The 23,344-nt window shown below is 37.1% G+C and overlaps 3 protein-coding genes across 4 annotated transcripts; 1 reads left to right on the top strand and 2 right to left on the bottom strand.

Annotated features, from left to right (window-relative positions):
- Positions 1 to 775: 775 nt before the first annotated feature.
- Positions 776 to 16,780, bottom strand: LOC144018491 (long-chain-fatty-acid--CoA ligase ACSBG2-like). Its single transcript, XM_077520679.1, has 15 exons — positions 16,690 to 16,780; positions 14,474 to 14,545; positions 14,077 to 14,168; positions 11,570 to 11,853; positions 9,529 to 9,617; positions 8,170 to 8,290; positions 8,007 to 8,087; positions 7,636 to 7,785; positions 6,386 to 6,553; positions 6,126 to 6,307; positions 5,577 to 5,810; positions 4,157 to 4,371; positions 2,534 to 2,673; positions 2,211 to 2,454; positions 776 to 1,092 (listed from the first exon to the last, which is right to left on the bottom strand). Exons 2-15 carry the CDS (start codon positions 14,530 to 14,532, stop codon positions 1,016 to 1,018), a joined length of 2,136 nt encoding a protein of 711 aa, XP_077376805.1. The 5' UTR covers positions 14,533 to 14,545; positions 16,690 to 16,780; the 3' UTR covers positions 776 to 1,015.
- Positions 16,697 to 20,262, bottom strand: hint2 (histidine triad nucleotide binding protein 2). 2 transcript variants are annotated; one of them, XR_013283445.1, is made up of 6 exons: positions 19,172 to 20,262; positions 18,870 to 19,007; positions 18,680 to 18,784; positions 18,418 to 18,490; positions 18,205 to 18,349; positions 16,697 to 16,843 (listed from the first exon to the last, which is right to left on the bottom strand). XR_013283445.1 is itself a non-coding variant. In XM_077520693.1 (5 exons), exons 1-5 carry the CDS (start codon positions 19,271 to 19,273, stop codon positions 18,258 to 18,260), a joined length of 510 nt encoding a protein of 169 aa, XP_077376819.1. In that variant the 5' UTR covers positions 19,274 to 20,261; the 3' UTR covers positions 18,146 to 18,257. The 2 variants fall into 2 exon arrangements, 1 of the variants encoding a protein (XP_077376819.1); XM_077520693.1 differs by lacking the exon at positions 16,697 to 16,843 and having other exon boundaries at positions 18,146 to 18,349; positions 19,172 to 20,261.
- mrps30 (mitochondrial ribosomal protein S30) lies at positions 19,827 to 23,344 on the top strand. Its single transcript, XM_077520688.1, has 5 exons — positions 19,827 to 20,495; positions 20,655 to 20,800; positions 21,765 to 21,870; positions 21,970 to 22,146; positions 23,006 to 23,344. Exons 1-5 carry the CDS (start codon positions 19,883 to 19,885, stop codon positions 23,287 to 23,289), a joined length of 1,326 nt encoding a protein of 441 aa, XP_077376814.1. The 5' UTR covers positions 19,827 to 19,882; the 3' UTR covers positions 23,290 to 23,344.

The following is a 23,344-nucleotide window of genomic DNA, read 5'->3' as shown; positions in this document are numbered from 1 at the left end:
GCACTAATAAAGTAGCCACTAGAGGGTGCTAGAACTGCACAAATTACAATCAACCTGACTTTTTTTGAACAGATGTGTTCCTTTTAAATATTGTGAACATGACGACGACGATATTGTGTCAGTTTTAATATCACGATATTGCCCTTATCGTTACATCCTAGTAAATAGTACACTAACTCCTGATGCATTTGCGCCGCAAATTTTGTGGTTTACTTTAGCGCCTACATGGCTAAGAATCTACATAAAAAAACACAATTTGTAGCAAGCAAAATTCTATTTTTGTGACCTTAAGTTAAAAAAAAGCCCCAGTACAGTATGTGCATCTACGTGACAGCATGCTCCTCTGACGACGGGTTCATTGATGGTAGACGCTGTTAAAAAGAGTTGACGGGCAAGATGCCCAGATAGCGCCAGTCAGCAATCTGAAGAAAACCTGACAGACGACTATTAGTCCAGGAACGCAATCTGATATGTTCAAGAATGTCAAAGAAGAAGAAGAATGCTGCTACTGAAACCGTACACGCTGCGCCTCAGTTAACGTGGGCGTCTTTCTTGTATAATTACGCACCTCCTGCATCTTTCCCGTTTCCCCGAGTGGCTCCTCACTGACTCATGTGGTACGTATAGAACTGATGACCTTCTCAATTATTCCATAAAATATTCTGCAAATATTTGATTGTTTGAAATGACACTTTGCTACAGTGTCGTTTAAAGTGGTCAGTGTGGTGCTTGTACATTTTAGCCCATTAAAAAACAAACAAACAAAAAACACAACTATAATGTCTCAATTTATTATCCAATTCCTGTTTAAATGACACTACACTAGTTGTAAATATACATACTTATGTTCATTGCAATACAAAATAAATCACAGGGCACTTAAGTGTTAAGTAGTCACGTGACCTACAGTATGAGGGCAAGCTTTGGCCATGATTGGGAGCTTTTATTTACAAAGTAAAAGTGCTTTAAAGTATAAATAGAATTCATTGATCTTCATGGTTTACTTGGTTTTCTCCTACTCGGCGTACATCTCGTCAATTTTGTCCTGGTACATTTGGATGACGGTTGGTCTCCGGAGTTTCATGGTGGGTCCTGTAAGCACAATGACATTCCGTGTGTACTATATGTAACGTGTACGTGCATACACACATAATCAAACATAAACATTTGCTTTGGAATTGTAGAAAAAACATTCCTGGAATGTGGCCTGCTTCGTCACGAGACAAGTGACCTAGATGGCAAGGTGATGTGTGACAAGCTGCATTCTACTCGTGTCCGAAATGTTAAGAGTTGTATACAAAATATATATACCAGTACTCATGTCATACAGGACTGTCTCAGAAAATTAGAATATTGTGATAAAGTCCTTTATTTTCTGAAATGCAATTAAAAAAAAAAAAAAAAAAAAAAAGTCATACATTCTGGATTCATTACAAATCAACTGAAATATTGGAAGCCTTTTTATTATTTTAAATATTGCTGATTATGGCTTACAGCTTAAACAAAACTCAAATATCCTATCTCATAATATTAGAATATCATGAAAAAGTATACTAGTAGGCTATTCAACTAACCAGTTGAATCATCTTAATTAATTTGAAACACCTGCAAGTGTTTCCAAGTGACTCTAGCTGTATTTGACTAAAAAAAAATGTAATTACTTATAATTTAATAAAAAACATTAAATACAATTATTAATAAAATATCAAAATCCCGTTATTCTCATATACTGTAATTATGAGAAATTAAATCGTGACAAAATTATCATAAAATGGGGAAAAAAATCTCAAAATGATGAAAATGATCAAAGCAACAATTATAAAATTAATTGCAAAAAATCACAGATAATGAAAGAAAATAGATATTTTTTAAGTAATTCTGAAGACTCAAAATTGACAAAATTATCTAATAATTGTGAAAAAATATAATTAAGAACCAGCAACAAAATTAAAAGAAAACTTAAATAGTTGGGGGAAAAAAAGCTTAAAATGGTGACTTTATATATATATATATATATATATATATACATATATATATATATATATATATATATAAAGCAAATTAGTAATAATTTTTACATTAAATAAATAAATTAAAAAAATACTGATAAAATTATGAAAAAAAGTTTAAAAAAAAATAAAAATCCAATAATGGACAAAAAAAAAAATAAAATCCTAAAATTGTATATGCATTTTAAAATGATGACTCACCGAGCTCCCCTCCTGGGATTGAGAAGTCTCTTGGCAGGATGACAAACTTCTGCACCTTCTGCGGTCTGGCGATGGCCTTGGCGTTGTATCGCTCGATGCCCTCCTGGATGGCCTGGTAGACGGCGGGCTCCTTGTTACCGATGATCTCCGACACCTTGGTGGCGCCCACGCCAAGGTTCCGGCAGATGCTGACGGCCTCGGGGCTCAGCTGGTCCGTGGATTTGCCCTCTTCGTCGATGACGCACTGGACAACGGATCGTCGTGAATATTGCGGAAGACAAACAAACGATCGGTCGGACGGGTTTTTTTGGGGGGGATCTTACTTTGAGCGTGATGAACATGGATAGGAACTTCTTCCTGTCTCCGATCAGCATGACGTTGCTGATGATGGGCATCTCGGCCTTCACTGCGTTCTCGATGGGCACCGGGGCCACATTCTCGCCTCCGGCGGTAATCAGGATCTCTGTATGTTAACACCGATAATAAAAATTATGACATTCTGTAAGTGAATTTTGAATTATTTGGACTTTTGTGACACTGTGAATCCTCACTATAGTGGTTATTTTTTCATGCTGCCGCAATATCACAGATTTTTAAGCAAATGTTTTTTGTTTTGTTTTTTATATAGGAAAGTTTGAATTTACCCTGGCACACCTTCAGTGTAGTAGTGCTAATTTCCATTAGCTCGTTTGTGTTTTACGAAATATGATAAGCTAGCAGACCTTCATTGGTCAAAATTGATATGGTTTGGCTCAACATTCTGGTATTTAGATATAAATAAAACACTGTTCTTTTATTCCTTTTGCTTTAATTAATTGTCTTATTAAAGTTCGGAGTTTGTTTTTGTTATGACTGAGTTTTGGGTTGGCTCATTGCATTATGATGATATTGTTGTCAATTCATACTTCTCTTATGATGATGGCTTTGGCAGATGCTATGTCTCTTATGATTACGTTAGCGGTTGCTATGCAGCTGCAATGTTGCTTCTGATGACGCTGTCAGTTGCTATGTCTCTTATGATGATGTTAGCAGTTGCAATGCAACTGCAATGTCTCTTATGATGATGTCTGTTGCTATGTCTCTTATGATAGTGGCTTTGTGAGTTGCTATTCACTTGTTATGACGCTTCTGATGATGACGCTGTCAGTTGCTATGTCTCTTATGAAGATGTTTACACTTGCTGTGCAGCTGCAAGGTCTCTTCTGATGTCGGTTGCTATGTCTCTTATGATAGGGGCTTTGTCAGTTGCTATGCACTTGTTATGATCCTTCTGATGATGACGCTGTCAGTTGCTATGTCTCGTAGATGATTGCTATGCAGCTGCAATGTCACTTCTGATGATGTCGGTTACTATGTCTCTTATGATTGGGGCTTTGTCAGTTGCTATGCACTTGTTATGATCCTTCTGATGATGACGCTGTCAGTTGCTATGTCTCGTAGATGATTGCTATGCAGCTGCAATGTCACTTCTGATGATGTCGGTTACTATGTCTCTTATGATTGGGGCTTTGTCAGTTGCTATGCACTTGTTATGATGCTTCTGATGATGACATCTGCCAGTTGCTATGTTTCATATGACGACACTAGCGGTTGCTATGCAGCTGCAATTTGCTTCTGATGATGACGCTGTCAGTTGCTATGTCTCTTATGATGACGCTAGCAGTTGCTATGCAGGTGCAATTTTGCTTCTGATGATGATGTCGGTTGCTATGTCTCTTATGATAGCAGTTGACAGTTTTACAATAAACTTCAACTTGGAGTAAAAAATTAACAGCCTGAAGCAAGCACGCTTTGCCTCCACTGTATAACAAATGGACACACTGAATATCTTTTTTTCCCCCCATTAAAACTAAAATATTATTCAAACAATATTTTAACATTGTCCTAAAATTACTGTTTTAATTTGATTTCTAATCAGAAAACTACGTCTGAAATATGCGGTTGACCTTTAATCCTTCCGGTGATGAAGAGGAAGTCTCGCTGAAACTTTCCGATGTCTCCGGAGTGCAGCCAGCCATCCTGGTCCAGGGCTTCAGCGGTCTTGTCGTCCATGTTGAGGTAGCCCATGAAGACGTTGCGCCCCCAGAAACAGATCTCGCCGTTGCCCTCCTTGTCCTGTTGCTCCAGCTTCACCTTGCAGCCCGCCATCACCTTCCCGCAGCTAGGACCACATGTAGACATTAGCATTAGCATAATACAGTTTATGCTCCTATATTAACTATGCAGTGCAGAAAAATACAAAAATGAGAAATGTGAATCAACACCTGGTTACGCATTTAAACGAAAAATCCAGAGTCCTTCGCCATCACATGCTAACATTAGTACTGTATTTTCCGCACTATAAGGCGCACCTAAAAGCCTTTAATTTTTTCAAAAGCTGACCATGCGCCTTATAATCCAGTGCGTCTCATATACGCATCAATATTGAGCTGCAACAGGTCTCGCTGGCAAGACGCTATCGGTGACCCTGCACGATCGGTGATGCGCATGTGCAGAAGATCCCGCCATCTTGGATCGCTAGCTAATACTAATACTTTACCTCAGAGAAAATAATAAAACAGCTGTTTATTCATTTTGGGAGTGAATGGAATTGTCAGAACGCTGGTTTGTAATCTATTAATAAAGTTTGACTGACCTATCTGACTGTTTTGTTGACATTCCCTTTAGCGCAGCACCATCTAATGGATGCATAACATAACCCCAGCCTCTACTGTAGCGCTTTATATATGGAAAAAGTTTTCAAATATGTCATTCATTGAAGGTGCGCCTTATAGTGCTGGAGCCTTATAGTGCGGACAATACGGTATATTAAAAAGTAAAAAAAACAACAAAAAAAACATTAAATATTAATTTAATGACATAAAAAAATAAAATTACGTCAATTGTAAAAATTATTAGATAAAGTATTGTATTCAATTAAATTGTCATATTTTTTAAAAAAAAGAAAATGTAATAAATAAAACTTTCATAAAATATAAAAATCTCAGTGAATAAAAACAAACAAACAATACAATTAAATAAACAATTACAATAACTTAAATTGTTATTGAATAAATAAAAATGTCAATAAATATTTAAATATATCATATGCTCATATGCATCTTGAAAATAAAACTGAAAACATCTTCCAAATGTGCAAAAAAATATATTAAATGAAACTATAATTAAAAAGTACAAATACATTTAAAAAAAATCAATCGGGTGAAACAAATCTTAATAATTAAAAATCCATTTAATAATTACAAATAATAAAAATCACATCCCATAATTGAAAATCCTAATATTGAAAAAGGTTATGAAATTAGTACAGTAATAATATTGGTTGCAAAATGATTATTAAACGATTCTTGCATGGCGCACGCTGACCTGGAGATATGGAAGTCGTCGTTACTGGAGACGGTGTGCGGCCCGGAGCTCTCGCTCATTCCGTACAGCTCCAGGAGGGGCATGTTGAGGCTCATGAAGTACTCCAGGGTCTCCTTGGAGATGGGGGCCGAGCCCGTGAACAAGATCCGGCAGCGCTCCAGGCCCAGTGCCGCTCGGACCTTCTTGAATACCAGCTGGTTGGCCAGCGTGAAGCCCCACGGCACGCGGTTCTCCCTGCAACAAAGAGAGAGCTCGGCATTTAGTCTCGGCGTAGTTTGACTTGATGTCAAACACATTATTTTTTAAAAATTCTGCACATTTGGCCAATTATTCTAAAAATTGTTTTATTTAATTATTATTTTAAATCACAAAATTATGCATTTATCTTCACATTTTTACTATTCTCAAGTAATTTTAAAAAGTCATCAAAGTAAACTATTTTCCTATGAATTCACAACAATTTTAGTAATATTTTGGCTATTCTACATTTCTGAGAAAATTACACATTTTATTTTTGTGTGTGTATGAACAATGTCAGAAATCTCTTACCCGTACATGGCGCTATAGTTATACATGAGCCCGATGGACTTGGCCCAGTCGGCCACGCTCTTCTTAAACGGGCTTGCCTTCGCCCCAGCCGCTTGCATTTTCTCCTGTATCTTCTCCCAAACACGAGGGACGCCCAGGAAGGCGGTGGGCTTCACTTCCTTCATTGTGGTCCCCAAGGACCCCTTTGATTGAAAATTACAACAACAAAAAAAAGTGGTCGTCACACGAGGAAGGTAGCCAAAGGCGTGGTCTGTGCTCACCTTGAGGGCGTCAGGTTCGGCGAAGTATGTGGTTCCTGCGAACCTCATGGTGATGTACATGTCGTTGAGCTGAGCCGCCACGTGGCTGAGAGGCAAGTAGCTGATCACCGACTCCTCGCCGTAGCGCAGGCCCACCGCCTCTCCTGCTCGCTGGGCTGTCCAGGTCACCTGTTGAGGGGAATGTTGGAGTTCCCCAAGGGTCTATTTTAGGTCCCTTTCGTCTTCTTTTTGACAGGATATTCTCAGTGGTTAAATTAATCTGGGACTGATCTGATAGTAATAAAATTGTATTTTTTTCCCCGCTTGGAAATGCATGATTTTATTCAATATTTAGACTAGAATTAAAATTAGCACCATTCACATAATATTTGGACTTTTTACCGCATAAAATCAAGTTTTCTTTTTCTTGTCGACTTACAACTTTATTTCATATTTTTTTTCTGTTGAAATCAAAAGTTTTCCTTGTAAAAATACAACTTTATTCTAATAATATTTCCACATTTTTTCCTTCACAAAAGAAATAAATACATTCTCATAAATCTGCAACTTTATTCAAGTACTATATTTACTTTATTTCTTGGAATTATAACTATTCATGTAATATTTCAGGTTTTTCCTCATTAAATCATTTACTCCTTGGAAAATTAAAACTTAATCTTCATTATATTTTACATGTATCCTCCTTTAAGTATACTGCTTTTGTCAAAAAAATATTTTATTAATATTCCAACTTTATTCCCATCAAATTGAAACATCTTTATAAATTGACACCTTTATCCACATATTATTTCTGTTTTATTTATTAAATTCATTTCCTCTCTTTTTTCCTCCTAAAATATTTTTGTAAAATTAAAACTTGATTCATGTTATATTTATTTAATTTATTGTAATTACGCCTATTCTGCATTTTGAACATTTTGTAAAAAACAAACAAACAAACAAACAAACAAACCAAAAAAACACCTCATTGTAATACATATTTCTTCACGTAGTACAAAATGTCGGTGAAACTTGAAATCACGTTTGGGTTGGGTAAAATTTTAATGTACTTACTATTTCATATATTATGAGAACTAAAATGAAGTTTTGACTTCTCTGAATTCGAAGCCTTATTGATCTATGACTAGAACTTTTGAGTTAAAACGAAGTGAAAGTGAACACCCGTGTCTTTTTTGGGGGGAGGTAAGCTGGATATGAATGTAATCAAAACAGTCCTCGGTGAGGAGGGAAGTAGCCATGTTACGACTCACATTGTCGTGGCTCAGCATGACACCTTTGGGGGCTCCGGTAGCTCCCGACGTGAAGATGAGGTTGCAGCATTCGTTGACGCGGAGGCGGGCGATGGAGTCGTTCAGGTCTTCTTCAGGCAGGTCGTCGCCCAGCCTCATGAATTCCGCCCACTAAAAAGAAAATCCATCCTTGTAAAAATGTTTTCACATTTTTTTTCCCTTTTTAAAATCACCACTTTCAGCGCATTCACGTAAAAATCACACATTTTTTAAAATGATTTTCTCATGTTAATATTGTTTATTATTAAATATACATATACATATATATATATATATATATATATATATATTATTTAAAAAAAATTCTTCAAATAGTGTGCGTGTTAACATACCGTGTAAAGGGATGGTAGCCTCTCCTTCAGTTCTCCTTTGTACTGGACAATGGCTTTGAGATGCGGCAGCTCGTCTTTCACCTGCCCGAAAAAAAAAATTCTTGTTCTATTTAAGGACTGGTCTTGCACAGTGGAGATGACACACACGCGCACGCACGCTCACCTGCAGGATTTTGTCCAGCTGCTGCTGGTCCTCCACTACTATGATGTTCGCCTCTGTCTTGCTGGCCACTTCCCAACAGGCTCGAGGCAGGTTGTTGGTGTAAATGCCCGCCGCCAGACCCCTGGGATGCATATGCATTAGCATGCATCTATTTGACATACAATTTGTCCTGGTAAAATGTACTTTATTTACATCATATTGAGACTTTTTTTTTTCGAATTAGATTGCAATTTTTTTTTCATCATAAAATTATTATTGTTCACTTTTTGTTTTACTCTTTCCTCATTAGTTTGTTCATGTAAAAATCACGAATATTTCAATTTTTTCAGATTTTTTTTCCTAATATGTCTTTCTTAATTTCTATTTTTTTTCTCCTGAAATAAAATGACAACTTTGACAAATTTTTCCATGTTTTTTCTCATTAAATGATCATTTCGTTTTCTATTATGATTTATTTATCTAGTATTTGTTTTACTTACTAAATTAAAAAATGTAAAATATACAACATTATTAATGCGGCATTCAAACTATTTTCATTACAATTTTATTTTTTTCCTACATATTGAGACTAATTACATCTGTCTACATTTTTACTTTTCAATTAAAAAAAAATCTCATGAAGGAAATACCGAATTACTGTCATTTATGCAGTATTTCTGAAAAGTTTAAATTCAACTTCTGAGTATCATCACAACACAACCTGTCTTGTGAAAAAAAATCTTGTAAAATTACTAATAAATTCATGAAATAGCTCAATTTTTCATGAACTAAATCCTTAATTATATTAAATTACATAATGCACTGATTTTAACTTAACTCACACTAATTAGTTTTTTTTCTTAATAAAAAAAATTAATAATTTATTGAAATCATCTTTCCAGAATTGTTTCCCTTCTTTTCTGCAAAATAGAAAAAAAAGTGGGTCAGCATTAGCATTGGAGCTAAATGCTAACTTTTCCGATGGTGCGTTTACATGACTGAACACACTTCAAGCAATGTTCCTGTCAGGATGTGGTGTTTTAACATCTTCTGTTAGCTTTTAGCATTAGCATTTTACAATTCATTATCTCAGCTAAGCAAAGCAAATATGTAGATAATTATATTTTTGATTTAAAGCATTTTTTGTTTGTTTTTGTTTTTGTCATTCATCAAAAGCATGTAAATAATCCAGAAAATGATTATCATGTAATCTAAGCCTGTCATCATCGGGATAACCATCTGACTGTCTTGTCTGTGCTATGAGAAGAATGACCACCTGATACGCACATTGTATCTTTAATGTCAACAAACACAAGCTGTGATAAATGCATGGGGTGGAAAAGATGTCGAGTCAGTGTACAAAAAGTGTACAGTCCTTACCCGGCCAGGATGCAGCCCACATTGGCGAAGAACCACTCGGGGGAATTGAAGCCCAGGATGTTCACCCCGTGGTAGCGCTCGAGGCCGAGCTACACAAACAAAAACACACACAAATTACTTTGAACCTACATCCACGTCGGGAAGCCAACAAGTCTCGGAAAGCGGATCCGTAACACAAGATGGAGATTTCACACGCCCAAAGTACGGTATTGGTTTCCCCTGGAGAGTTGGTTGTGGGTAGGCGCTAATAAAACGGCAGAAGCGACAGATAAGAGCTGGGCGGCGTGAACGAGAGCGGACAGGAGGCCTCGCTCACATACTCAATCTTCAAGTGAGTTCAATCACCAATCAGGAAACAACAACCAATTTCCTACCTGAGCTTCGGCCCAATTAAAAGTGTCAAACTACAAAAGCCCTATTTTTTTTGACAAAAGCCTTTGTTGTTGTTGTTGTTGTTGTTTTTGTTTGTTTGTTTTTTACAATAAAACAAAAATATGGAGGGGTTAGGGCATTTCCTCTGCTATTAATTGTTAACTTTATTATTGTAATATATATTGTGACTTTTTTTAGTCATAAAATTGCAACTTTTTATGCTGACAAAATATGTATTTGTTCTTGTGAAATATTCAAATTCTTGAAAAAAAGACTTAATTCTCATAAAATTACACCTTTTTTCCCCCTAAGATAATTGTAATTTTTTTTTTTAATCATAACTAGTGTTGTTCCGATACCAATACTGCTATCGGCAGAGGCACCGATACAGCATTAAAACAGTGGTATCGGTATCGGTGAGTACTCACAAGTAACATGCCGATACCATTAATTCCAACGCTAATATAGGATTTTGGATGCAGCATCTTGTGTCTGGTTCGTGCACGACATTCACTGATATGTGACATGTTCACTGCATACCGATCTAAGATATTCTATTGGCCCTTGAATGCTCTGAACCAATAGCAGGACAGCTTTTTCATGTTGAGGGAAAAAGAACCCTAAGTATGGGGTCGGTATCGGCCGATACTGCAAAGCTGGGTATCGTATCGGTATGAAAAATATGTCTTTATTCTTGACAAAACTACAAGTATTTTAATATTACAATTTTTTTCTCTAAAAAAACAAACAATTTGTTGCCATGTTATGAGTTTTTTCTGAAAAAAGTGCATTTTCTAAACGTCGAAGAAAATTTGATACGATACATAAGTACATGCTTTTGTTATTGTCAAAGTCAATTAAGACCTCAACGACCTTCCTGTTTTCTTAAAATATCAAAGGCAATTTAGTCTCCAACACACAGAATGTACAGAAGGATCATTTTGTCTATAAATAAACGTAATGTCCAAGTAACATCAACATTTTGCCTCTTTTTTTTATTTTATTTTTTTTTTACAATAAAACAAAAATGGCGGGATTAAGGGCATGTCATCTGCTATTAATTTTTAACTTTATAGTAATAATAATAATAATCATACATCATACAATTGCAACTTATCCTGAAAATATATAATCTAAAAATATATTGTTCTTGTTAAAGATTACGTGTTTTTTTCCGTCAAAAAAAAATAGACTTAATTCTCATAAAATGACAGCTTTTACCTGTAAAATAATTTTTTTTTATCGTAATATTCCAACTTAATCTAGTCTTTCTTCGAGTAAAATTTTGATCCTGTCTTTGTTCTTGGAAAAACTACAACTATATTAATATTACAGCTTTTTTTCTTCTAAAAATTATTAATTTGTTGTCACAATGTTGTGAGTTTTTTTTCTTAAAAATATGCATTTTGTAAACATCAAAGACATTTTGGTAGGATTCATAAGTACACGTTTTTGTTATTATCAAAGACAATTAAGACCTCTACGACGGCTACGAAGGCTATTTAGTCTCCAACAAAACAAAGAACACAAGGATAATTTTGTCTATGAATAAACCTAATGTACAAGTAACATCAAAGACAATTTAAAGCTAATTTTAGTCAACAGTAAAGACAAACGGTGGTCTTCATCAGCGCCACTGACGCTGCACTAAAGTCCAAAAAGCGCACACCTTGATGAAGCTCTTGGCCGCCGTCCGGCATTGTTGGTAGTACTGCCTCCACGTGAGTGTCACCCACTGGCCGTCCTTCTTGTACGCCAAGGCCGCGTGGCCCCCGTAGGCCTCCACCGTATCCAGGAACATCTGGTGCACCGTGACGGGGGTGTCGGCGGCCGTCCCCGACTCTTCCATCCTCAAGCAGACCGCCCCCTCCTTGCTGCTGGTCCACAGCTGCCCGGCCGGGGCTAGGGCGGCGTTTGCGAGCCCCCGGGGCCTCAGCATGATGGGGGAGGAATCTAGGTGGCAACAAGAGCAGCTGCAATTACCCGCCATGGTGACTAGTCACACTCGGTACCGCGGCCGTTCGAGCGAGTGCTGCGCGAGGCGAGCGATCGCGCCAGGGTAGTCGTGCTCGGGCGGTGACGTCGAGGCCACGCCACGGAGGCGAGGTCTCCGTGTTACCTGAGATGATACAGGAAGACAGGTGTGTGTGCGCGCGTGTGCGTACCTGCCAGTCAGGTTTTTTTTAAAAGCTTAAAAGACACTTTGCTCAGTGCAAACATTGCACAAATTGGCCTGACTTTTCTTAGAGTACACTTTCATGTCAGGCACATGCAGATTATGAAGGATTCTGCAGCCTTAAAACTATCATGTGCAAAACAATCCATTGAAGCCTTAAAATAAACCGGAAAAAAAATGTTAATGGCTTAATGACAAATACCACTCTATTTATTGTATTTAAAAAAAAATACAATGACGTAATTAAATACAATTAAAAAGAATTAAAAAATAATAATTTCCGCAAAAGATAAATAATATGCTGATGATTATTTGTGGTATAGTTTGACTTCATTGGTTGCACGGGTTTAGTATGAACATAAAAAAAAATGGAAAAGTTATGGAAATTCAAAATGTATTTTTCAGGTGCTTGAAATGTGAAAAATAATTTTCCTTTTTATACATGTACATCAAAGGTCAGATATTTTGCATGGATTATATTTAGGATGCATAAAATAAATTGCATTATGACTTTTTCAAATCTAAAAATACAACTTTATTATCTTATTTTAAATAAAGACTAACATTGTGTTGATATTATAAACTAATATAAGAAAAATATGATGTTTAAGAAATAACTTCTTAATTCAAAAAATATACTTTTTTTCATAGTATTTTGTAATTTTTCATGAAAAATATACATTTATATTTACTCTTTTTATTAAAAAAAAAAAACTTTATTCTAAAAATAAAACCAAACTTTATTCTAGTATTATTTTTAGTAATAATAAAATAATAAAAAAAAAAAAAAGACGTTCTCACTGAAAAATTCTTGTACTATTTTTTCTAGATATTGGGACTTTTTCCAAAAACTAAAATGCAGACTATATTCTCCTCGAGACAGAGAGAAAAAAAATTTCTATGACCTGTTTCTAGTTTGCTTGCATTTTTCCAATTGTGCTCGAGGGCGCATTGCAAAGTTTGGATTTTTTAACAACCTTTTTGATTGACCACCCACTTTTGTGTGGCTGTGACGAGTAAGATCAACTTTATGATGTTTAACCCGACCTAGGGCAAAAATGGATGGATGGATATTTTCTACATACTTGAATTTAACGTTGTGTATTATCACCTTTCTTTGTCAGTCTGGTAAAGAGTAGGGATGTAACGATATCCAAAAGTCACGACACGATACGATATTATCACGATATGAAGCTCACGATTCGATAATTATCACAATATTGTGGGGAGATTGGCGATATTTAAAAAAGGTCAATATTGTAAAAAATAAAAAAAAATAAAAAAATAGAAAAAAGGGCTCATACTAAAAAAAAGCATAATATAGTGCTTTTATACATAACAACAGTGTTGTGTTATTATTATGTTTTATCATTATTATGTTATTATTATTATGCTATGTTGTTAATGTACACACACATTGAGTTCCTCCACATATTGAATTGTTTCACAGGCATATTATGTTCCCCTTCATCTGACGATTAGCATGGATTTTAAACATAGAAGGGCCAAATCATCCCTAATGAAAATTAAATTGCACTAAAAACAAAAAAACAAAAAACAAAAAACTAGCCACCAGAGGGTGCTAGAACTGCACAAATGCAAATCAACCTGACTTTTTTTTTTTTTTTTAACAGATGTGTTGCATTTAAATATTGTGAACATGATGACGACGATATTGCGGTAGTTTTAATATCACAATATCACGATATTGCCGGTATTGTTACATCCCTAGTAAAGAGGCCCCACGCAAACGTTGATGGCATAAATTATAATAATAAACATCATTGTGCTGGTGTGCCCTGCGATTGGCTGGCGACCAGCCCAGGGTGTCCCCCGCCTACTGCCCAAAGCCAGCTGAGATAGGCTCCAGCACCCCCCGCGACACTTGTGAGGAATAAGCGGTCAAGAAAATGGATGGATGGATCATTGTGCTGTTCTAGCCTTATAATTTATGATGGGTGGGGAGGGGTTAGGGAGCCCCCCCACCCACTGACTCATACCTGCTTGTGGCTGTTTCGGTGCAGCTGCGGCTCCACTCCTGTGTGTGCCATTCCTGGTGGAATCAGTGATGAGAGTGGAGGACTCCGTCATACTGTGAATACGCATACAGAATATAAGGAAATATAACGAGTAGATTTTTCAGCTATCTGTACCACACTTGAGTACTTTTGACTTTTACTCACTACATTTGCAAATGGATCTGTACTTTTTTTCCAACAACCTTCATGGCCAACGTAAAGAGAGAGATGTGAAGTCACTATCGACTCTAAAAATGATTTGTGTTGAATGTGTAGTTTAATGTACGTGGGTGATCATCTCCTTTATTAGCAAACCTTTCAACTCAACTAAAACTAACTAACACAATATTCCAAGTTAGTAAATGTCGTGTGTGTCTACCTGTCGATGTGGCGTCCATCTACGGCCTTGAGCCCATAACCCAACACGGCGTCAGCCATCTTGCGTTGAAAGCTGCGGCACAGGCGTACAGTAAGCTCCAATGAAAAGCAGTGAGGAGGCTCTGTGGCCATTTATAGCAACACAATTGCAACACTTCAAGACCATGTTGTGGAAATCTTTGGATTTTGACTGCCAGACAGCATGGGGACACAAACACTTTTTTTTTTCCTTCACTTTACCTTTAACCTAGTAAATGATGCTGAGCCAGCAAATAACACCCTAAACACAAACGTGAGCAAAGAGCCAAAAGGTGTCAAGTTGTGAAGACAGAAATGCGACACCATCCAGAGGGCAGGTTCGATAACATGTTTAGGTTCGAGTTTAACTCAGGTGACGACAAAAGTCGGAATGGAAGAAGAAAATACACATTAACTTTTGTGATATTTGCACATTTTCCAATAAAAAAAATAAATAAATCACAAAATACAAATATAGTTCAAAACACATGATATTCTGGTAATTGAAAAACAACTATAATTGAAGAACCACAACTGTTGAAGAATTACATTTTTATATTTAAAAAAAAAAAAAGGGATTTTTTTTTCACCCCGAAAAAATATGGCTACAGAAAAAAGTTGGAAAAAATGTGATTTTATTCTCGGGAAATTGGAAATTGCAATATTTAACCAAGGTAATGCATTTTTATTCTCATATTACACACCTTTTATTTGAAAAAAAAAAAAAAAAAAAAAAGCTAAAAAAAAAAATTCTAATTTATTCTTCTGTAACATAATTTTTGCCCCTCCAATAATAGGCTTTTTAATGACCCTTTTCAATCAATAAAATAAAATGTATTCACGATAATGATTTTTTTTAATATAAAAAATATAACTGAACTTATTTGCAAAAAATATACAAATACAGTGTTAACTGTATATTAAAAAATATGCTATTGTCATATTACCACTTTTCAATATTTTATTTTAAAAAAATACACCTTTAATTTCCAAAAGATACCTGTCGTAAGATTGTTTTTCTTGACAAAAATAAAAATGTCCCCCACTTCACACAAATATCACATTTTCTTGAAAAATACAACTAGATTCTAAAAATGTAGAATCCATTCATGAAAAAAATCTGCAGTGATAAAAATACTGCTCTACCTAGTGGACAAAGTATTGAATGGCATTTCATACACTCAGTCTGACCTCTTGTTGTGCGTGTGTGCATGCTGTCAATTACACTGAACTTTGCTCCATTTTTCTTCGGGTTAAAACATCTTAAGCAACAACATGAGACTGTGGCAACAACAAACTCTGGATGAGACTATTATCAATATCAAGGATCAACTGAAGTACAATCGAGCGCTATTATTTTAACGCCACACTGTAAGAAAATTAGAACCACGGCAATAAGGTCTAAACCAAAATTTTCTTGAAACAATGTAAGCATGTAAACATTTATTTGTTACATAATACAGCTTAGTCTTTTTTTTTTTTTTTTTTTTTAAAGGACGGAATTCTTGTGAGATATTATTATCCATCCATCCATTTTCTTGACCGCTTATTCCTCACAAGGGTCGCGGGGGGTGCTGGCGCCTATCTCAGCTGACTCTGGGCAGTAGGCGGGGGACACCCTGGACTGGTTGCCAGCCAATCGCAGGGCACACAGAGACGAACGAGATATTATTATTTAATGAATATTAATTTTTCCATAGTGAAACTGAGTCTACTTTCGCAAAAATAAAAAATAGTACACTGTATGACTTTTTAGAGGACAATGACTACCATCATATTATTGACATGCTTTAAACAAAATGAATCGCTTCTTTAAAAAAACAAAACAGAAATTGACTTTTTTTTTTTATTATTCAAATATTACTTTATTTCTGTGATTTTTTTTTAATACAAACGAATTTTTAATTAGCATATACAACTTTGTTACAGTTCAACAATTTAAAAAACAAAACTATTTTCACGCAGCCTAGTATTTAACTATTTTATTTATTCTTTTTTCAACAACTTTACTCTTGCAATAGCCTGTTAAAAAAAAACTTATTCAATTATTATGACTTTTGAGAGAGGAAAAAAAAAAAGGATCCTCATAAGCAAAAAAAAACAACAACAAAAAACTACTTGCTCTTGCAGCGGAAGTGTGTACAGTGTATTCAAAAGATCAACATGTAAACATGGGAAGAAGAACAAATGCGATCTTACCTCCTGCAGGGAATCACTTGAAGACCTGAAGAAGGTTAGACTGGCCCGCCATACAGGTGCTTCCCAAGGCCTAGATCATCGGCCAATTGCAAGCTTGAGTGCGGGCAAGCTGTCCTCTCAGTCCCGCCCACTTGCCCGGCAGGGCCACGGCGCCCTGTGAAACAAAAACGGCAGCCAAGGTCGCGACTCACCAAGGTGACGCCAGCAGGCTTGTTTGTATTCGTCAGCTGACTCGTGTTGACACGACACTATGCTGCACGACACCGTGATGAGCATGTAGCGTTGTCTTGCCATTCAGCTATTTTATGCCGATATATATTATATATATATATATATATATATATATATATATATATATATATATATATATATATATATATATATTTTTTTTTTTTTTTTTAATTACGTATTTTAATTAATTAAATCAGAAAAATGCATTGACACTACTCAACACCACACCTCTTAAAGGCACTCACACTACAACACAAAATACAGTATTATATCTACATTTCATGCATCCTGTTTTGTTGGGGAAGAAGGTTTACCTTTGTTTCCAGCAACACATATTAACCTCACTCACGCACACACAGATCCATGAATCACACCACATGTGACCCAACATAACCCCATGGTTGTGTGTCAATGATTGCCGCGGCCCCTCATCAATGCCAACTTTATTACAGGATGGAAAAGGGAAATGTTTTGTAGAATATCTTGCACTTGCGCCTTATGTTTGAAGAGGACATTTGCTTTTTGTGTATATAGAAAACATTATGGAACAATGTGAAATGTCATTTCCCGTCTGTGACCACTGGTTTGGATCCCAACATGGGACAATTGGTGATGAAGTTGGTAAAAGTTTAACCATCTCCTCATTCAATGAAGCAACTGTAATTTCCGTGAGAGAAAAAAACAATTCAGCTCATATGTTTTATTACCGTTAGCTGGCAAGATAGCTAGGTAGTTCATTATAGCTGTTTAGATAGCTTGTTAAATATCAAACATGTTAGTTATCAGGTTAGTTAGTATGTAGTTATCTAGAAAGTTCTTAGATTTGTTAACTATCTAGCTAACCAACCCTAGCTAGCTATTTATCATGTTGTTTAGCTAGCTCTTTAGTTAGTAAGTTGATTAAAATTTGCTAGTTCGTTATCTGACAACTGTAATCGCTCAATTTGTTTGTGTTTTTTTTAGCTAAAAGTTAGTAGCTAGCTACTTAGTGAGATTACTAGTTAGCTAGTTGGTTTGTTAGCTAACTACTTATTAGGGTAGTCAACACATTAGTTAGCTGGTCAGTTACTGCATTATTTCACAAGCCAATGAGACATTTATTGGACTAACAAGTTAATTAATAGCTATTTAATTAAAATATCAAACTGTAGACAAATTTCAACTGTACATGAGTACAAAAATACACAATATAAATCCTACTATATTGTTACAAGACAAGAAAAAACACATTTTGTGAGATTTTTATTTTTGATGTTTAGCTGACATAAGAGGAAATATACTCACATTGCATGTTGTCAACATGCAGTACTACTAATGTATGTCTATATTGTATTCATTCATCCTGGCGCCCATGTCATCTGTCTGCCTCCCAACACATGGAGGTGAAGATGGTAGACAGACTGAGCACCATGTTTGCCATCGTTGATGACTGCAGACCACAAGAACTTAATCAGTACACATCTTCAATACTTCACCAATGTCAATAAGGCCACTTACCCACACGATAACCTTCTGTTAGCGCTTCCTGCTTGGCAACATTCTTGGCCACTACCAGTAAATGTCCCAGGAGCTGCAAATGGACAGTGGAAATTAGTACTTGTATTTTTTTTATGCACTGAGAAAGTGGAACATTTATGCAAACACTACAGGCAATGTGGTACTATTTATTTGACTATGTTTATTTGGGGTAAATTAATCTTTTGTTATAACTAGTAATGGGCATTCACAAATTTCCTTGATGACATTATTGCCGTCTCACCTCAGCGTCATCGTCTTTGGCTTGACTTATCCTGGGAATGAGAATCTTAGGAATGACCAGGAAATGTACGGGAGCTTGTGGACTGATGTCCCTAAAAGCCAAACACTGAGGGGAGGGGAAAAAAAACACACACACACTAAATTACTCAATTATAACCAGATTTAACATTTATTTACAAGCAGAAGTGGACCTTGTCGTCCTCATATATGATATCTGCAGGGAGGCTCTTGTCAATCACTTTGGAGAAGATGGTGGCAGCTGGGCGGCCATATTTCTTACTGGCATCTTCCGCCAGTCGTACTTCGTCACTTCCGGTACACAGAGCTCTCTGAAAAAGGGGGGCAGGAATATAGAAATGAAATGAAAATGTGATTCAAACACACGCTAACAGTCGCTACATTACATTACATTACTGTCTAAAATTGAACAATATTGACATTATATCGCAACACTGTCACAAGAACAAGCTCAAAACGATATGACAGCAGCTACCTGGACTCTGCAAAGTTGCAAACTGCCGAGTTGGAACGCCGCTCGGCTCGGCACCAAGCACGTTCGGAGAAAATGATGATAAAACATAGCCAGAGAAGCCATTGTTATCGTTATTGCCAAGTCGAATCACTGTAATATCCTCAAATATAACCAAACGGGAGATTCAGAATTTATTTCACACAGAAAAAGTCTAGTGCTACGTTACCGTTGCCTTCAGGGTGCCTTCGTTAAGTTGAGTATTTTACGCTACTGAACAGTAGATCAGTAGAAAACTATAGCTTTTGGGGTTTATATTTGGCACTAAACTTAATATATTTTTGCATGTAAATAGTTATGAATGTTTGCGAAAAGATGAACGACGTATGACATTTTAATTTGTGGTAAAATTCAGAATTACGACATTAATTTGTACTTAAATGCAGCATTTCCGGCGTTGCTTGGCGGGTTGTGTTCAAGATCATCTCAATTCTTCAATGTTAACCAATTCAAAGTGACTATAATAGACATGCTAATAGTAATAATAACACGTTAATAACAACGGCCAGTCAATTAATTATTTGGCATTTAACTCTGTGTGCTAGGACTCCGTCCTAGCCGTGTGCTCAATAAAGACGTTTATTACATATTATTGCCTATATTTTGGGGGGCGCTGCTGTGTAGTGTGACATCTCGTGTCCCATAGTGGGGAAACGAAGAAGAAGTAACAACAACATGGCGGCCCGCACACGGCTGCCCTTTCGCTTCCCTTTACACTTGCTGACAAGCCACAAGCTTGTCCACACCGAAGCGGCGGCGACTGTGGTCAAAGAGGCGGTCTACCCGCCCATTAAGCCCTCTCTCACGGCCAAAAGCAAATCAGCCAGGGCGCGTCAGGCCGAAGAGCAGGTCGAGCGGATAAAAGCGTCTCCGGTGCAGGATAAACTCCGGCTCCTCACTCGCATCGAGCGCAAAAAGTACGTCGTCTACCCACAGACGTTCGCGCGCAACGCGGATAAATGGTACCAGCACTTCACCAAGACCGCGTACATCCCCGGCTTGCCGGAGCAACTCATCCCGGCTCGGCCTCATGCCGCCGGGGAGAAGGAGGAGGAGAGCTCCCCCTCCATGGAAACAGAAAACCCCGGCATTGGCGATGAGGCGTTCGAGGACATTCGTTCATTGGTGATTTGCGTGATTCTCCAGGAACACTGGCACACGATGAAAAGTAGGCCGTTCACGTACAGAACACAGGAGCTCATCGAGGGACCCTTTCTGAGGAACTTGGTCAAAGCATTAACATACAGCTTGGCCAAATACAGCCCGACGCTTCTCCAATCAAGCCTGGGTATAAAATCTCCCAATGGCATTGAACACAACATATACAGGATAAACTTATTCAAGCTTTTCAAAAACTTTTGAATGTCTAATGTTTCACTACACTGGGTAGTGGGCACCGCTCTCTGACATATTCTCTGACAATGAGAATTTGTTTTTGTGTTGTCAGATTTGAATCCCCAAGTGGGCTTCTACTGGAGGAGAGGGGAGAGGATCATCCCAAGGGGCCACAGAAGGGGGAGCCTGGAACCCACCAGATTCCAGATAGACGACCAGCCGCTCTGTCAGATTAGAATAACGCAGCAACTGCCTCAGGTTAGCATCACTTCCACTCAATTGTAGGCTTGCTCTTGAGTAGCACTCGACTGGTATACAATTTCCAATGAGGATTGCGCAAATGCTAACATGTTAGCAATTGGTTTGCAAACACGAAGCAAACAATTTTATTTTTGAAAATTTACTTTTCTCACACAACTTAACAAATATACTCCATATATTTAATTAAAAAATGAAACTAATACTAAAAAAATTTAAACAAAGCATTTACAAAAAAACAAAACTAAACTAAACAAACCTGCTCTAAAAATAATTAAAATTAACAGAACTACAGTGTAACAAAAAATTCAAAACTAGAAAATTTCCGTGGAAATTTTGGATGTGACTGCTGACTCTTGCAACGGGGAGTACCGCATGAACTTAACAGTTTGCCAAATCAAGTCACTTCCTGTTGAAATCAAGTCAGTTCTGGCTCACTTCCTGTTGAAATCAGGTCACTTCCTGTTGATTTTAGGCCACTTTCGGGTCACTTCCTGTTGAAATCAGGTCACTTTTGGGTCACTTCCTGTTGAAATCAGGTCAGTTCCGGTCACTTCCTGTTGAAATCAAGCCACCTTGTTGCAATCAGGTCAATCAGGTGCTTGATTTGTGGATTCCCCCCCACCTCTGCATTCATTCCTATGGGACAGTTTGGCGTTTTTTTTTGTTTGTTTGTTTGTTTGTTTGTGTTTGTTTGTCCCCCCCCCCCCCCCAAGGATCTGCGTTGCCATGGTAACCCGGAAGTCCGAAAAAAATAATTGCCCACCGAGGCAGATAGAGCCGCGTCTTTTGATACCTCATTTGTGCCGGTATGTTCAACAGTTCGGGCCGCATTTTGTCTGAAAAATTCCGGTAAATAAAGAAAAATAATGAACGCCGTTTTCTAGGATAGTAATATGTGCCTGCTTTGCTCCGCAGCAGTCACATCATAACCTTGTTTTTGACTGATCGTGCGCCCATGCAGTTGGTCCCGATGGAGGCTTCCTATGCTGCCGACGTTCCCGAAGTTACATACCCGCCCGACCGTTTGCCGATGTTCAAGAGGCAGTACACCAACAACATTTTCACAGGTGACCTCTCGCTACTCATATCGCTGTGAATGAGCAGTTTATACGTGTCTTTTTTTTTTCCTTTTTTTTTTTAAAACTAAACGGGATGGCGGTCCACAGGCTCCAAGCTGCCGGACCCGGCGTGCTACGGTCACACTCAGTTCCACCTGGTGCCCGACCGCTACCACAGGGATCGCATGGCCCGCCGCCAGCAGTCGGACCAGGTGGAGGTGTTCCTCAGGGCCAACGCCATCGCCAGCCTGTTTGCGTGGACCGCCGCACAGGCCACCTATCAAGGTCACGCATCTAAACATATATGGAGGACCAAAACTGCCAAAATTTAAAATAAATAAATGACTAAATAAATAAATAAAAATGGATATAAAAAATCTATAATTTAAAAATATCAAAAAATAAATGGAAATAAAGAGCAATATATATATATATATATATATATATATATATATATATATACTGCGATTGGCTGGCAACCAGTCCAGGGTGTCCCCCGCCTACTGCCCAGAGCCAGCTGAGATAGGCGCCAGCACCCCCCGCGACCCTTGTAAGGAATAAGCGGTCAAGAAAATGGATGGATGGATGGAGATATATATATATATATATATATATATATATATATATATATATATATATATATATATATATATTTATGTGTTTGTGTGTATTTAATTTGTAATTATTTTTTATATCTTTTTATTTTCACTTTTAGTCATTATTTTTGTATTTTGTCAATTTTGGTCCTCCATACACTAGAGGGCGCTGTTTTTACATACAATAGATTTTAAATGGTATTCAAATAATGCAGTAGACCAAAAAAATATTTACAATTTAAAAACAAAGTAACTTATATAATAATTTAAAATAATTTAATTGACTAGAGCTGCAAGTAACGAATTTATGTCAATTATTTGGTCGATTTAATTCAAGAATCTGGTATAAAAAATATATTTATTAAAAAACAGGACATTTAAAATTGGCAGCTATACATATTTATTTACTGCAATTTTAATTAAATGTGCATATAGTTTTGTTTTTTTTGTTTTTTACATTTTGGATTTAATTTATTCCAAATGAAATTAATGCCTCATTTAGAATAGAAATATTTAATCTCATCATTGAATCGTTTTCAAAACTTTAGGTTTTTGGAACCACGAGGACGTGAGCCGAGCGTTCGTGTCGCAGGCGGTGATCAGCGACGGCCGCTTTTTCTCCTTCTTCTGCTACCAACTCAACACGCTGGCGTTGTCCACGCGGACGGACGTGGGCAACGCCCGCAAGAACCTCCTGTGGGGCACCGAGAGCATGCGGCTGTACGACGGCGTGGAGGACGGCCGCGTGGTCGGCCTGAACGACCGCACGCTACGGCAACTGGTGCGATTCCTACTCCAGCAGCCCCAAGAGGATATCATCGTCGCAACATGAAGGGGCAGGAAGTTGTGCAAAAAAAATGTTTAAAAATAAAATGTTACTCACCAGA

The sequence above is a fragment of the Festucalex cinctus genome, chromosome 5 (assembly GCF_051991245.1).
Source record: "Festucalex cinctus isolate MCC-2025b chromosome 5, RoL_Fcin_1.0, whole genome shotgun sequence".
NCBI lineage: Eukaryota > Metazoa > Chordata > Actinopteri > Syngnathiformes > Syngnathidae > Festucalex > Festucalex cinctus.
This window is presented reverse-complemented; position numbering and strand designations above follow the sequence as displayed.

Bases quoted from the DNA above. Each gene is read 5' to 3' on its own strand.
- LOC144018491 (XM_077520679.1), bottom strand. From the start codon at position 14,532: ATGGCTGACGCCGTGTTGGGTTATGGGCTCAAGGCCGTAGATGGACGC. The intron at 8,291-9,528 runs GTAAGGACTGTA...TATGCATCCCAG, and splicing joins GTGGGCTGCATCCTGGCCGG to GGGTCTGGCGGCGGGCATTT. The intron at 8,088-8,169 runs GTGAGCGTGCGT...TTTTTCGGGCAG, and splicing joins AGCTGGACAAAATCCTGCAG to GTGAAAGACGAGCTGCCGCA.
- hint2 (XM_077520693.1), bottom strand. From the start codon at position 19,273: ATGGCTTCTCTGGCTATGTTTTATCATCATTTTCTCCGAACGTGCTTG. The intron at 19,008-19,171 runs GTAGCTGCTGTC...CCCCTTTTTCAG, and splicing joins TGCAACTTTGCAGAGTCCAG to AGAGCTCTGTGTACCGGAAG. The intron at 18,491-18,679 runs GTGAGACGGCAA...GTCCATTTGCAG, and splicing joins CCAAAGACGATGACGCTGAG to CTCCTGGGACATTTACTGGT.
- mrps30 (XM_077520688.1), top strand. From the start codon at position 19,883: ATGGCGGCCCGCACACGGCTGCCCTTTCGCTTCCCTTTACACTTGCTG. The intron at 20,496-20,654 runs GTATAAAATCTC...TTGTGTTGTCAG, and splicing joins GCTTCTCCAATCAAGCCTGG to ATTTGAATCCCCAAGTGGGC. The intron at 22,147-23,005 runs GTCACGCATCTA...TCAAAACTTTAG, and splicing joins CGCACAGGCCACCTATCAAG to GTTTTTGGAACCACGAGGAC.